General features: G+C 37.5%; 2 protein-coding genes across 3 annotated transcripts in view; both read left to right on the top strand.

Moving 5' to 3' along the window:
* Positions 1–4,225, top strand: part of myo3b (myosin IIIB) — a 146,034-nt gene extending 141,809 nt beyond the window's left edge. For both annotated transcript variants that reach the window (XM_052606909.1, XM_052606908.1), the window contains one exon: positions 3,500–4,225. The gene's annotated coding sequence lies outside the window, so the exon portion shown is untranslated. The remainder of the gene's footprint in view (positions 1–3,499) is intronic.
* Positions 4,226–5,867: 1,642 nt separating this feature from the next.
* sp5a (Sp5 transcription factor a) lies at positions 5,868–8,669 on the top strand. Its single transcript, XM_052606988.1, has 2 exons — positions 5,868–6,162; positions 6,895–8,669. Exons 1-2 carry the CDS (start codon positions 6,112–6,114, stop codon positions 7,945–7,947), a joined length of 1,104 nt encoding a protein of 367 aa, XP_052462948.1. The 5' UTR covers positions 5,868–6,111; the 3' UTR covers positions 7,948–8,669.
* The last annotated feature ends 7,414 nt before the right edge of the window (positions 8,670–16,083 follow it).

Genomic DNA, 16,083 nt, shown 5'->3' with positions numbered 1-16,083 from the left:
ATATGTTTAAAAAAAAATCCATTATTTGTTACCCTACCTGTCAGAAAGATAATTAATAATAATTATGCTCTCCAAGGCTGCATTTATTTGATCAAAAATATAGCATAAACAAAAATACAGGGAACTGATAAAATAGCTGTTTTTAAGTTTAAGATATTTCTTCTTGTGATCAAAGCAGATTTTTCAGCATCATTGCTCCAGTCTTCTGTGTCATATGATCCTTCAGAAATCATTCTTATATGCTGATTTGCTGATTAAATCAATAAATAAATAAACAAATATTATTATCAAAATTCAAAAACAGTTGTTCTTAATATTTTTGTGTAAACCATGATAAATGTTTTATGATTTTTTAGAAAAGAAAGTTCAACAGAATGTCATTTATTTGAATATTTTAATATATATGCATATAACAATTAGAGTTTTTACTTTGACTTTTGGGTTAAATATATAATTTTGAAACAGTAGTGTATGTGAATTTAAAAGCATTTTTGTTATCTTTTACAAAGTACAAAAAGGGTTCAAATATAATTTAATTGCATTTATTTAGGACAAATAATATCCTCCTTTTAAAATTTTTGCGAACAATGTTTTAAAAAAAATGTGTTATTACAAAAATTAAATGTAGTAATTAGTTTGCCATGCGATGAAATAGGATGACACATTTGTCCTGTGATGTCTGTGCTGTTAAACACTGAAACACAAAAATTTAATTGACTGTTAAAAGTGTGATTTAAGGGAGTTTATCTTTCCAAAAGTGCCCATAATTGGAGAAACAACTTTGAGCATGAAAATGCTGGATTCTGTAATCATAAGCTATGAGCTGAGCACTATCCCGCATGAGCACGGCCATATGCAAGCGCATGTAGCCATATCTCCTGAAAATGAGCTAAAGTTTCTATTCCTGCGGGGCTTGGATAGAGGTCTGGGGAAAATCAGAGCATGAAATTGTGATTAGCCCCTGTTGTTTGTGCAGACCAGGAACAGGCTACAGGACTTGGCATGGCCGAAGGTGTAACCTGTTTTGTTTGGCCTTGCTGAAGCCCTCCCAGATGGTGCTTGCAGCTGCCACTGAGTAAACGCAAGCAGGACGAGCGCTGAGAGAAGAAGTGGCCACGACCTGTTTACATTCAGGAGGAAAAACAACAAATCTGTCCCTTACGTCAGAGCAAGTCTCAGTTCAGACGGCCTCTTACAGCTCATCATAATCATACACACATAACCATTATGGGAAGTACTTTACCATATACAGCTTGAACCATTATCTTCTCTACACTATGTGTTACATAATGTGAGTTCTGGAATCATAAAGAAATAAAAGTGGTTTTATTTTAGCATCACTGAGGTACTATTAAAGTTTTTTTAGTTGTAGTTACTTTAGTTTAATAATTTTGGTGTTTTATTAACTTTGCTGTTTTTTTAATTGTACTTATTTTAGTACATCAAATTAAATGTATGAGAAATGAGAAATGTTTCCTGGTCAGCTATCTGAAATAAAATGTGTTTTTTTTTTTTTTTTTTTTTTTTTTTTTGTTATATGAAATTTTTGTTACCATTTATTTCAAATAATTAAACTTTTTATTATGGTTTTAGATTTAGCTTTAATTATTGACTAGTGGGATATAATAAAGTCACTAAAATGCCAAAATTAATTTAATATCTCAGTTGTGACTGTGAACACAGATTACATTAAATAAAATAAAGGCTCCCAATTCACCATTTTTTTATTCTGAGAAAAAAGACCTCTAGTAATCTCTCAGGTCTACTTTAAGGTTTCAGAAGAGATCCCAAATATTTCTCAAATTTGGCAAGATACTGTGTTTGCAAATTAATTTAATACAAACTTTACGAATCCTTATAATCTGATGTGATAATCTATGTGCTTTATATTTCTATAGTTTTATGTACTGTAAATCACTCTTGACTCATTGATGCATTTCACAGATTTAATGAGAAACGTTTGAGATAAAGCTGATACTTCAGTAAAGCTGAAAGGTTCGATTAACAATATCTCTTATTTCCAGTTGGCCATCAATTGATAAATATTAATTTGCTTGAAAACAACTGTTTGTTGTTGTGAAATCTAAATGTTATAACTCTCTCTTTCTATGTGCTCTGAAATGTTAATTAATTCAGTAACAACGAAAGCCTCAATAGTCTCGAGGACAAACGTCTACACAGGTCTTCAAACCCAATCCCAATCTGAATCTAAAATTAGAAAATATCCATGAGCTAGATGTTCTGGCCCCTCCGTCTAACCCTTAACCTCTGATCACACTCGAGGAAGCCAGACGTGACCCCAACAGTTACCCCGGGCCGGCGGGACACATTGGGTCAGAGTTACGGTGCCACACACAGCGGTGAGCGGGTGTTCAAGGGGCGACCTCTCCCTCATCTCCTGACCCGAGGCCCGTCAGCACACCACTCCAGCCTGAGCACAGGCAACAGGATCAGGTTTCAGGAGAAAATGTTGGAAATTAGCAAGAGCAGAGTCAGGCTCAGAACACAATGTCAGCTCTCTGTCGGGGAGACTTCAAAGGGCCACTGAGTGACTGCTCTGAGTTGGACTTTGTTGAAGATCGCTGAGGAAATTCACAGATGTTTTCTCATACGAGACACCATTACTGAGGCTCTCGGTCGCCCCGAGCATTTCTCTGCCTTTCCATCTCTCCTGCTCTTGTGTGCGAGACAGATGTGGATCCCCTTTTTCTTTTTTCAGACTTTTTGCTTTATTTTCTTCTGCTGTCTGTCCAGAGAATGTGAAAAGTTAGACACGACTCTGACCTGTCCGAAAGAAGCACTAAAAATGTTGATGCTTTTATCAAAATGTCAGAAGACATCCGTTAAAATTGTGCGTCACCATCGAACTATTGTAGATTTGACTGATATTTAACGTGATTTGGACAAACTTTTCATTAGCCCTATAAAGCCTACTGTTTCTTATTTTAAATTATGAACATGATAAAAAATTTGTTGGAAAACTTTGTGTACAATGTCTCTAGTCTGGTTGATGGTTCAGACTTTTTCAGCAAGTAAAAGGCCATTTAATCTGATTGTAAAAACGTCCCCCTTCAGCTTGTGGTTCACGTGACTTTTTGATAGATTTAATGTAAAAATAACCTTTATATTGTTAATAATATTTCAAATTGAACAATTACTGGACTGATGTGAAGTATTTGATTATTCATGCATTAATTATTATTTTTTTAAATCTTACTAAACCGTATCAAATATAATGCAACAGTATTGTCAAGAACATAATATATATCTCTCAATCGTTGTATTGCATTTATTATATGTTTTGGTAAAACATATTATTAGGAGATGTAGAGTAACAACTGATATTTACGCGCACTTTATGTAGTCATCTGTATTTTTATAAAGATCATTGATTTACATGACAAGCTTTCAGAATTTTATCTTACATGGTCAAATGTTTGCATTTATGTTTTATACAACCACTGAAAACTAATCATCCTTTTTTTCTTTTCTTTTACAGATTGCCTTCTCCAGCCTTTTGCTGCGAAATCTGCTGTATATATAAAATAATGAGGGGTTATTATCTATGTATGCATTTATTTCTCAGTATTTGGATTTAAGCATCTATTATGAAATAAAAAATTTTCTCTTTATCAGTTTTCTTGTAAAATAAAAAGGAAAAATACATACTGTGGTTAATTATATAAAGACTGTCCCTCCATGGCAGACTATTGAACTGTTAATATTTAAAATATGTTGCCAAACAACATGATTAGATGATTGACTCACTGTGCATTATTCGTTTCTTTTGTTGTTCCTGTTTGGTCTGAGCTGTTTATGAGCAACAGATCACAGAACCAAGTGTGTACATCCTCTTGATAGAAAGTGATCAGCTGCTCAATAATGTGCTCTCTTCACTTTAATGAAGCAGAGCGTGTAAATGAGCGGCGCTGTAATGTGAGACTCGCTGTTCCAGTAACAGTTTGGTACAGATCTTAAATATGCATCACCGCTTCTCATGTTGATATTATAAAACTCCCTCTGGTAATGCATTCATTCAACGAAACAGTAAAGTTTCAGAAAACATAACATCTGGAAAGTAATGCACTGCATGGTCTTAAAAAACATGGTTGTGAGTTGTGGTGAAGTTTCAGTCTTGTACAGTGTCTGTGTTCTCAATCCGGTCTTGACAGCTGTTTTGTATCCTAATCTGTCTGATAATTAAAATAAACAATTTCAAGTTTTATTGTGGGCTACTTTTTAAATACTTATGAGACTGTCTGTAGAAATCTATTCATATATGAAGAGAGATTTTTAATATTATATAGTTATAACAGTTTACACATTATAATTTGGAGGCGACTGTTAAGAAGAATAAACAGAATTGTACTCAATGGACTGCAGGGAAACTGAGATCTCCTCCCGGTGGGAATCCCACTCCTCCTCCATTACTATGTGAGAAACTTTAATCCCATCAAAAGAGCTGATCTGCTTCGACATCAACTACTCCAAACTGCTCGAAAGGGACAGTTTAAAAAGTCATAGATTAGACACATCTCTCTGTGGGTCTTGTTTTACTGCTCACATTTGAAGCCGCGCTGATTTGACGGTTTACTTAACTGCCTGCAAAACTTTGAAACTCCTAAACACATCCTACTTTGAGGCACTTGTGGTTTTTAGCACTCGTTTACCATGCTTAGTCCCTGATTCCTGTGATGTTTGTTGGAGGTGTTAAATGTGACAGAGACAGGGTTTCACTGAAGGCTTGGCTGGTTCGGGGCGGAGAAGAGGGAGGAGAACTGGAAAATGTTCAGACTTTCTCAAAGATTGGATCTCCTCCTCTTGCCATGCCTACAAATCACACAACTAAGACATCATCTCCATCATGTCACCTCCACACCTTGATGGCTTCACATTGACTTTCTCAGAGTGCTGTGGGATTGTTCTTTAATAAATTATTTAACTATGAAACAATAAGCAGTCGCTTGTTCTCTTTGGTCTTTAATCACCAGCAATTAGTGCAACCAAAGGAAAAGTGCTTTGTTATTTGTGGCAGAAACAACCGGATCCTATACTTTTATTATTTGTTAAAACACTTTGGGTTTCCCCTGTCTGTGGGAAAATTGCAGCCTGCTTTGGTCACCATTAAATCTGTTGATCAAAGTCGTGTGTTTCATTAGCCTACTGTTGTCATTAAATAAAAGTGGTATTATTGCATTTACTCACAGGACAGCTTCTAATTATTACATAAAATATCAGCACCAGACTCCATGTCTTCTATTTATTCTCCCTATTTAATTTGCACAATTTTGATGTACATTTTTTTGTTTATAAATTGTGTATTAAATCCTCATTTTTAATGCCATGTTCTTTTATGAATAACTGCTAATATGGCGTGTTCGCTGTGATTTTTGTTGTAAGCCAAACTCCTTGGGTAACTATAATAAAACTAAAGTATCCAATAATAATAATAAAAATAAAATAAATAAAAAATAATATTAATAATAAACTACGTGTGAACTTTTTACTGAGTCAAATGATTCCTTCCTCTTGAAGTTATCTCATAAGCCTGCACCAGATCTCTAGAGATAACACACAGTTGCATTGTTACACAACAAATCCTTAATTACAGAAAGGGGGATCGGGTGACTCCGGCATCCAATAGCGGGGTCTCCAGGCGGCGAGGGGCTCTTTGATCAAGAAAATCCAATTATTTGTGTATATACATTTCCCACATAGTGATTACTTCATTAATTGTCCCGCCTTTATCCCCACCCGTCCCATCCCCCCTAATAATCAGCCCTTTTATCCAGAGCAACAAACACACCATAGGAGCTTTGTGTGGATTCAGAGGATTTGCTTCCCCCTCTCAAAGAGCCGCTCTGCTTTGATGATTGGGCAACGGCGAACTTCAAAGTCATAAATCTCACTCCTGACTGGCTGGCGGCCCACCAAAGTCCTTATCACATCCAAAGAAGTGATCCTTCACTCCCTCAGATGGTCCAGGGATAGCTGGAGGAGAGGAAGCGACGCGCGCGCACTTTCCGTGAGAAGACGTTTTCAAGTATTTCAGAAGAAGTGAATCTGGCTGCTTTAAACCGGGAAGCTTGAGGAACTCGAGGAAGTGTTGCCATGGCAGCTGTGGCTGTGCTGAGGAACGACACACTACAGGCATTTCTTCAGGTTCGTCAAAAGTTTGAGATGTTGCTGAAAATGCTCTTCGTAGCGCGCGTGTCGCGGATAACGCGAAGGAAAGAAAAGACCTGGTGGTTACTGACGAGCAACTGCGCAAACTCCTGCAGATAACGAGACATTTCTACTTTATTAGGCTAGCGATTATTCGAACGAGTTCATATTTAATTTATAGAACATAAAAAGACTTTACGAACTATCTGACTTCCTTTATCGTGATGTTGTTCGAGTTTTTGAGAGTTTCAGTTCGATTTTTATCACCAGCGGGTTAATTATAATTAGTGGAACAAAAAGTGCACTAAACTTGTTTTGCACTTTAATTAGAAATTTGTGATGCAGATGCAGTTGAACTTTAGTTGGATAACTTTTTTTTACAGTGTATTTCATTAAGATGGCAAATATCTCATATGAATCAATTTTTTTTTTTTTTTTTTTTGCTTAAAAAATATTGAGAGCATATTTCACCAATGCAGCTAAAGTTATGCGTATTCAAATAACAAAAGTCTGTCGTTTTGTGAGCACAGATCTTAAAGGTCATTTTGGCTCATTTTGAAATACTTTATTAACACCAGGGTTAATTTGCGTCTGTGAAAAATGTTGTATGTATGATTGAACAAAACATGTGGAAGTGTTTCCCCAAAAAGTACAATAAGATCTTTAAAAAGTGTTTTCAAGCATGTGTCATGTGCATATATTTAATTACGGCTCTTTCCTACGATCCAGGACCGCACACCTAACTCCTCGCCGGAAAACAGCAAACACTCTCCTCTGACGCTTCTAGCGGCGACGTGTAACCGGATCGGTCATCATCACGGATCAACACCCACTGACTTCATTCAGGTTCCCTACGACACAACCCTCGGGTCTCCGTCACGGATTTTCCACCCTTGGAGTAACGAGGCCAATCCCCAGTCCTCGATTTCCAACAATTCTTCCTTTGGACTATCCTCCAAATCTCACCTGCAGGGCTCCTACACCACCCACCACGAGCTCCCCTTGACCCCTCCGGCCGACCCCACCTATCCTTATGACTTCTCTCCTGTCAAGATGTTGCCTTGTTCCATGCAGTCGTTACAATCAAGCCGTCCACCGACCTACGTGCCGGCCGTCACCTACGCAGCGCCGCCCCCCATCCCGCACGGTTTCGTCCCGGGACACTCAGGGCTAGTCCATCAGCAGCAGAGACAGCTGTCTCCAAACCCCGGGGAGGAAATACCGTGGTGGAGCCTTCAGCAAGGAAACCACGTCAGCCACCCGGCGAGCCTCGGCCCGCACCGCTTCCCCATCCAGAGGGGCTTGGTGTTGGGACACACAGACTTTGCACAGTACCAGACTCAAATCGCAGCCCTCCTCCACACCAAATCCCCCCTGGCCACCGCCAGGCGCTGCCGGAGATGCCGGTGTCCTAACTGCCAGTCGTCCAGCTCCAGTGACGAGCCCGGGAAAAAGAAACAGCACATCTGCCACATCCCCGGATGCGGGAAAGTATACGGCAAAACGTCCCACCTGAAGGCGCACCTGCGCTGGCACTCGGGAGAGAGACCCTTCGTGTGTAACTGGCTCTTCTGCGGGAAGAGCTTCACCCGATCGGACGAGTTACAGAGGCACCTGAGAACTCATACCGGGGAAAAACGCTTTGTGTGTCCGGACTGCTGCAAGAGGTTCATGAGGAGCGACCATTTGGCCAAACATGTGAAGACGCACCAGAACAAGAAGAGCAAAAGTCACGAAAAGACCTCTGATTACGTCAAAAGAGAAGACCTCAGACCTGTGTAGTAGTAGACTTGGATGACCATAGACTAGTGCAATATATACAATCTTCAGGATCCTCATGAAGCGAAAATAATTGTTTATTTTTTTGTTAAAAAGGCTGTTTTTTTTTTTGTACTTGTGAATATAATTTTCAAGTCATTCTTTGGAAACCATGGAAAATGTTTCCGGGTCCCTGAGCTAATCAAAACATTAACAAGTTTTGACTTGTGTTCAGATCTCTGTCTTCGGTGGAAGATTTCTTTATTCTGTAGATATATTGACAGCTTTTGTTGAATGAAAGTGTCAGTTCTCGCTCCTTGTGGGGTGTTTTAGCATGCTATTGAAAACCATCTGTTAATCTTTCAACATGATCGTGTGAAAATAAAGACTATGACTTGTACGTGCCACTGAAATATAAGACGTGGAGTTATTAAAGTGGATAGATTTATTTTTGAAAGGAAAAATGTTAAACAGATGTCAAAGTTTGAATTTGAGTAAGTTTTATATTATGTGAAGTGTGTATGAAAGGCTTAACAGAGAAACAGTGAAACTCTGTTAAAAGGTCTAGAATAAAGCACTGTGAGATTTAGCAGTCATTAGGATACACATAGCTCTGGTGTTCAGTGCAAAAGTCAGCTTTTATACAGCATTAAATGAGTTTAAGAACAAAACATAAAATAAACATTTACTGACATGAGCTGTATTCTTCTGTTTTTCAGTCACTCATAAGCGTTTTGCAGATGCAGTCAGTATTTGATTTGTAAAATATATAAACACATCCCCAAGTTATTCTACAAAACATAATCTGTCTGTTTTTAAGAAATCATTGTGGAGTTTTTTTTTTTTTTTTTTTTTTTTGCACTGCATCGAAATCCTAAAGTCACATTCATGAAACAATGATGTGACTAACTGTATGGCAGATCTTACCATCACGTCAGATTTTTATTATACGTTCATATAATAACATCTGTTTATGAATCAGAAAATATAATATCAGTACTGTGGCATTCAAATACAACATATTTCTATGCAGATTTTGGATCCTGCTGTTGTTTTTGCTGAAACTGTAATCAAATCGAATCAGTTTTATCCTCAGTCTGTGCATTTAGATTTTTACCAGATGGTTTCTGGCAATTCACTCTAAAAAGGAGTATTGTATTGTAGTTCTAATTAATTATTTGTTCTGAATTAAACTGAAAATGTTGCACGTTTTGTACAGTAAAAGACAGAACACCCTTAAAAAATGTTTTATTATTAAGTGAGGTTTCTTCTTGCAGTTTCTATTATCTTGCATAAAACCAGCATTGCTAAATCAACGGAGGATATATTAAAGATACACGTATTATTGATATTTGGAAGAGGGATTTCGGTATTCTTTGAACGCTATGGTGCGGTTTCTCCTACAATAGCGCCTCTATTGGTAAAATCCTGGCACAAATCCCGAAACCCTTTTCTAATGTGCGCCCACTTACTCGAATTTAGAGGATCTAGCTATACTACTTGTTATAGTTATACTAGGGTTAGTGTCTGAAGTCTGTATACAGAAGTGCAAATACAGCAACACTTTAACTAGTATTATACTGCTTTTATGATTTGAACTGTGAATACAACTGTAACAAATCTACTGTAAATCGTGAAATGTATTAATATTCTATGAAAATAGTTATTTTCCTGTTTCTTAGACACACTGTAGGCCTACAATTAAATTTTATACATAAAACCTCTTTCTCATTGAGGACATGCACTGGGATAAAAGCATCTGCTAAATGCAGAAATTCATTCATTGAATTAAAGTTTATGACAATTTGGTGATTTGAAATGTGTTGCTCAAATGTTACTGACATCATGTACTTCAGTATCCGAAAAAAAAAAAAAAAAAATTTATTATTACTCTCTCTCTCTCTCATAACCACTTCAGGAAGCCCATAATCCTAGTTTCCTCATTCCTAATACCAATCATGTTCTGATCTTCATCTTCATCAACAGCCACATTCTGAATTAAGTAAAGGAGAGAAGCCATACTTACTCTCAAACAAATTTTTTAGAACAGTTCGTTCATATGTACTACGGTCATAACGATTAATGATTTTCTCAACATGCAGCTGATTAATGTCATTTGTTGTACACATAAAACAAGACAAATTATTATCCAGACTTTCATATCCATCTCTTCACATTCATTCATGTTTTCAACAAGTACTTTCTTACTAGAGTGACATAAAAACACATGATTGGTAAGTTCGCCCTTAAACATCATGAGAGGCCAATAGAGATTAACCACCGATTCGCTGAAGCACAAAATAGATAGGAATTGCCATAACACTGTGTTGGTACTTGCTTATAATAGTCTATTAAATATGTTACTACTAAACTCTCACATTACCATGATGAATCCCAAAATATAAGACAAAAGAAATCAGCGTATTTGTCAATTTGATTCACAAAATAATGTGTCAGGTGCTTTAGTAGATGTGTCAGTTTTGTTTTGACCGGTGTCGTGCTATAGAATAGACAATAAGTCAGATGACTCAAAATGTCCCTGAGGGATCTGCACATGTGCCTCCAGTCTTCAGGTACTGAGTAACACGTGTCACCAGCAGGCAGTGAGCTGTTCCCACAGGGCAGACAAGGCTGTTCCTCTCCTCCAGAGGGTGAGATATGGTCAGGGTATCACAGCAGCACATGTGGAGGTGCACTGAGGGACTGCTGGAGGGAGTCTGTGTTTAAGCCTCACCGTGACCTGATCTGAATGCCACACTCTGATCTTCCTTTGATGTCAGTCTGTTGAAAGTCTGGCAGAACCAGGCATTTAGACACACATACTTAAGCATGCATACTTGAAATCTAACTGTTTTTTTTTTTTTTTTTTTATGTGAAAAAATATATATAATGAAGCCAGGCCTAGATGAGTGTCAAAGGTTGTTTGGGGTGCGTTTAAGAGCAACACTTGAGGATGAAGTGATGCTCTGTGTCAAATGATTTATACATTTCAAACCTTTTTTTTTTTTTACAAAACAACACATTTTGTTAAACAGTGAGACAGAATACACTGCTATATTGTGACTTTATCGTTTAAAATAAATACAAAAATGTTGCATAAACATTTATTTTAAAACATTATTTTATTAAGCATTATTTATTAATTTATAAACATTATTATAAACATTATTTTATTAATTTATTAAGTTCCCTTCTGAAAAGAGACACAGTCGACTAATTAAATTGTCTTTTTTAAAAAAATAATAAATAATAGTTATTTTATTTTATTTTATTTTATTACTTAATATCTACTTGATGTGTCTGGGGGAATATTTATATTCATGATGACATAATTTGCCTGAGAAGCAGGTGCAAGTGATGACTGGGCTACTAATATACCAGCGCCACCTTGCGTCGACTTGAGGATCTGATCATATTTTGCTTCTGTTCTGTTGCTTCTTACTGAAATGATCTTAACATTTCTGAACGGTGTGTTCAAACACGACATGGCCTTTATAAGATGTACTCATAATCCATAGATAGTGATAGTTCAAGTAACATGTACTAAGGTCAAGAACAGCGTTGTTTTTAAAAATGAAAATTTAATTGCATCCATACACCTGCAAGAACTATTAAAACTAGACAAAAAAGTTTGCCAAGACAAACTTTAGGTTGGCTTGAGAAAGCCTAGCCCGAAAGTTTTAAGCAGTTGTTGCCTGACCAGAGAGTTTGAAAAAGTTTAAAAAGTTTTAAGTTTAATGACAAGTAACAAGCATGTAACTAGCATGTTTCTAACATGATTTGCATGTTACTAGCATTTTCCTGGCATGATTAACAAGTGTATGTCGCTAGCATGATTAACAAGTGACTAGCATTCTCAAGCCAACCTAATAATAATAATAATAATAACCACAAATATCTACAATGCTAATGTCTATGAAAAAATTTTTATATTGATAGAAAATAAATATATTTGCTGCACATAAAAAAGAAAGGTTCCAAAGTATTCAACATGGTTTTCTTTGAAAATAAATAAATATGATATAGTTCAATTTAGACGGAGGGTGCTACAGAAAACCATTACCAGTTAAAACTGCAGTTTAACTGTAACTCAAGAACTCTATTCAACAGAAAGTGATGCCTCATAAGAGAGGGTTCTTTGAGTTGGAAAGTCCATTGATGAACCTGTTTGTTAACAATAAAGAATAAACAGCGGGAGCTGTGAGTTTCCAGTTTGATTCACTGAAGCTCAATACATGTTTAGTACTGATGTTCATTTGTTGCAGATCTGAGTCACAAAGGGAGCTGTCCAGGTGCTGAAACGTCTCTGGACGCTATTGACGTACAACATGACAGAATCCAGCGATTAATTGTATTGTTTAGAGAAGATAGTGCTTAAGGAAATCTTATCACACTGAGGAAGAAAAACAAACTAAAACGAGGTGCGCGTGGTGCTTGAACTAGGATAATATATACATAGTGCGAACTACGGGGGAGCTAGGGGGAGCTCGGCTCCCCTTAATAAGACATGGGCTCCCCTGAAAACGAGAAATCTGAAATTTTGGGGGGTCTCAAAAAATACTGACAATGTGAATATTTTTAAGTGCAATTTGAGTTTTGTAATGTGATTATGATGGCAAAATATTATTCATTCATGCATGACGGCGATTAAAACCTAATTAACTTCAATTAAGATTACAGAAGGTGTGGGGGCGCTGCGCTTCAAATTCCACATGTTAGTATGTCATAGGTTCGTAGAAACAAAATAAACGTTGGAGGCCATTTATCGTGCGCAAAAGTCCTTCCATTATGCAGTTATAGCATCATAGCTAGGGCAAAAAGAAACAAGGTAGTTCAATTAATTTTGGTTTTATTAAGAAATTGTGTAGTGATGACGCACGACTGATTCACCTGCTGAAAGCACTGGTAAACCTCAAGCCAAGCCCACCGTGAAAACGCATGAAGCTGAAGAAAAGTAATCTCTGGGATCCTAAACCCTCTTGCTTTCTTGCTTCGAGTCCTCTCTCGCGTTAAACTGGAACAGCCAGCAGTGGAGAGACTGGAAGAGCCAATATACATGGCTGTGTGTTAAGGATGGAAGCTTGGGGTGCATCACTTTGTAACGCGTTGTGTCAAGAGGGGGACAAAATATGGGTAGCTCACAAAGTTATTAGGCCAGACAAAACTCACGGAGGCGATTGACATTTAACAACGACTCGCGTTTTATTTCTCCAATCGAACTCGGGCAATTGTCTGTCCCATGTTCCACCGTCCACAGCGTAACCAAAACAAAACAAACAAGATTAAAACAAAATGATTTCCAAATAGAGATTACCCGCATACATGGGCGATTCGAGTCGCGCTTGTATACATTATCATACAGAGTGCATACCGTTTTACAGGGAGCGCGCAGCTCTTAAAGGGGCCACAGTTTTTCCCACTCGTTACAACTTGTAAGGACGCAAAAAACCTTCTTCTGTCTGAAAAGGTACCTGGCACGCACTTGTCTGAGGAGTGGATTAATGGTTAATGCTCAGAACCAGTCGCGAAAAATTATATATAAATACAGGGACAGCATTGCACACAAGATGGCCATTGAAGTGGCATTAACTAAGCAAAAGGCGATTCTGCCAAATAAAGTAATCGAGGTCTAAATTAATGGAGGAGACCACAACATCATTCAAGGCTGTCTTCCTGACCTATCAATTTGTGTCGATAAAGTATAATAGTGCATATTGTAGCTGTTATGTAGCTTTGTAAGTCATTATAAGTCCTTTTTTGAGGCACTCGTGTCGATAATGTATAATAGTGCATACACTTGTAGCTGTTGTAAGTCCTTATTTGAGGCATGCGCATGTGCACGAACTCTACCCCCCCCCCCCCCCCCCCCCCCCCCCCCAAAAAAAAGTGGGCTCCCCCAAAGGACACGGTATAGTTCGAACACTGAATATATATGCATGTGAAGCGCGTGAGAGTCTTACATTAACTGAACGCTTGCTGCCACCATGTGGATATCTTCTACAGCACCAGTCTGAACAGCATTCCCATTCGTGTCCAAGGACTAAAACTTCTCAAACAAGAGCTTCTCTTTTCAAGGTTAAGAAGATTGCTTGACCATAAGCATATAGGCTAACCCTTCAAATCTCGATGAGTATCTCGCTTATCGATGTTTATAACGAATAGTGTGTTCAAGCACAGGTGCTAAAACGCATTGTTGGACAAGCACTGTTGTCCTTGATGTTTGAAGGTCAGAATGACCCACACTCCTCTCACAAGCTCTTTTAAGATCTGGAGCAGCATGTAATGGGCAGTGCTGTGCGCTTCTGTCCTGTGTGGCTGTTGTGTCAAACTTGGAAAAAGTGTTTGTTCGTGACTTGCTTTTTTGTTTAGGCACAAAGTCCTGCGGGAACGTACCAGAGCTGCCGTAACGCTCGCGCCGATGCTTCTGCAGGAACGAGATCTGATTCTGTCAGAGGATTAACCACCGCGCGCAGAGCAGGAGCAGCTCATAAAACACTGTCTCCAGAAGGTCAATGGCTTTTTTCTGCTGATATTTGAGAGCTGGTTTTGGAGGAGTGAGGGCGCATCTGACGTCGAGGAAATTTAGTTGCGTGGAGATTTTGGATACTGTTGCACCCTCCGTTTTTTCACAAGGTAAGCGGTTTGCTGGACTTTTCAGTGTTTTGTTTTCTTTAAAAGAATAAACCTTTAGAGCATCGTTTTAGTTCTCATGTATTATTTCAGTGTCTTAAAATACATTGACATATCGATCCAGTAGAATTTTCAGTAAAAACAAAATAAATAAAAAATAAATGAATTTTCATGAGTTTGTTTATTCACGGCTTATTTGACTTATCTGAGGATGTTAGCCTACAATAAATAATTTTAAGACTCGGCAACATGTGCGTAAACTCGGGGTGTCTTAAAGGTCCTTTAATGAAATTAATAGTTTTATTTTAAACCATATCCATTTAAATAATCTTTTATACAGAAGTGACTCTTTGATAAGGCTCTGTTCTGTTCTGTTTTCTTGCTGTTCTTATGGTTTTGTTTCCATAACAGCTTCTAACCCAAAGAACCTAATGTATCTGATCTATTTATTTATTTATTTATTTATTTTGAACTTCCCCCGTCTTCCCTCCAGTCAGCCTGACTTTTGTCTGCTGAATCAGGAGCAGTTTCTCTGAGAGTGACAGGCTGTTTGGAGTGAGGAGTTACTGGGGCTGATGGCGGCTTCCTCCTCCTCCTCTGGCGGAGATCCGGGTCCCAACTCGACAAATTTATGGCCACCCTCCTCAAGTAGGTCCATCAACGATAAACCACTATTTCACTCCGGCTATTTGCTTTGTGTCCAACGCTATTAATCTTGTCAGTGAGGCGGGAAAACGGCGCTCTCTTCATCACAGACAATTAGTGAAGACAGACGAGCAGTCATCGTTCATTTCAAACACATTTTTTGTCTTGCTAGATATAGATGCTAACAGGTAATGTGCATCCCACTGTTCTTTAAATGTAGCCTATAGTCTATAATTGAAATTAATTATATTTTTAATCATTTAAAATTAGCCGATTGTTATTATTATTATCCAGGACAATTTTCTAGCTTCAGTATTGTATTAAATATGCGATATATTTGTCGTCTCGTCGTAAAAAAAATTAAAAAAAATAAAAAATAAATAAAATCCGGGAACGAGTCTGTCTTTAGGCCTATACGTGCAATTAGGTGGAGTATACAATTTTAGGTATTCTAAATCAGCTCTAATACACGCACACAGCTTCGTCTATTACTTTCCGTACGACCGCAACAGAAACAATCTCTTCAGACTAGACATGGTATAATGTGACTTCGTGTCGGCTTTGTTTGTATCTGCGGGCTCTGTTTTTATTTTAGTTTTTTAGATGAGCAGTTATAGATTTGAATACTTTATTTCTCATAGTTCTTTCTTATATTGCTTTTTAGAATTCTCCGAAGCCAAATTTTCATATTTATTTATTAACTTCCATTATTCGACTCATGAAAGATTTTCGATATGAAGACTTTTTAGAAACAAAATGTCAATCAATTCGTCATATAAAATTTTAGCCATTTGTGACGATTAAATTAAGAAATATACAATTGCATCACAGATAAAAATAAAATAAAAATAAAAAACTATTAACGTCAAATCAAAATTGCAGCTG

Source organism: Carassius gibelio, chromosome A9 (assembly GCF_023724105.1).
Source record: "Carassius gibelio isolate Cgi1373 ecotype wild population from Czech Republic chromosome A9, carGib1.2-hapl.c, whole genome shotgun sequence".
Taxonomy (NCBI): Eukaryota; Metazoa; Chordata; class Actinopteri; order Cypriniformes; family Cyprinidae; genus Carassius; species Carassius gibelio.
This window is presented reverse-complemented; position numbering and strand designations above follow the sequence as displayed.

Bases quoted from the DNA above. Each gene is read 5' to 3' on its own strand.
- sp5a (XM_052606988.1), top strand. From the start codon at position 6,112: ATGGCAGCTGTGGCTGTGCTGAGGAACGACACACTACAGGCATTTCTT. The intron at 6,163-6,894 runs GTTCGTCAAAAG...CCTACGATCCAG, and splicing joins CACTACAGGCATTTCTTCAG to GACCGCACACCTAACTCCTC.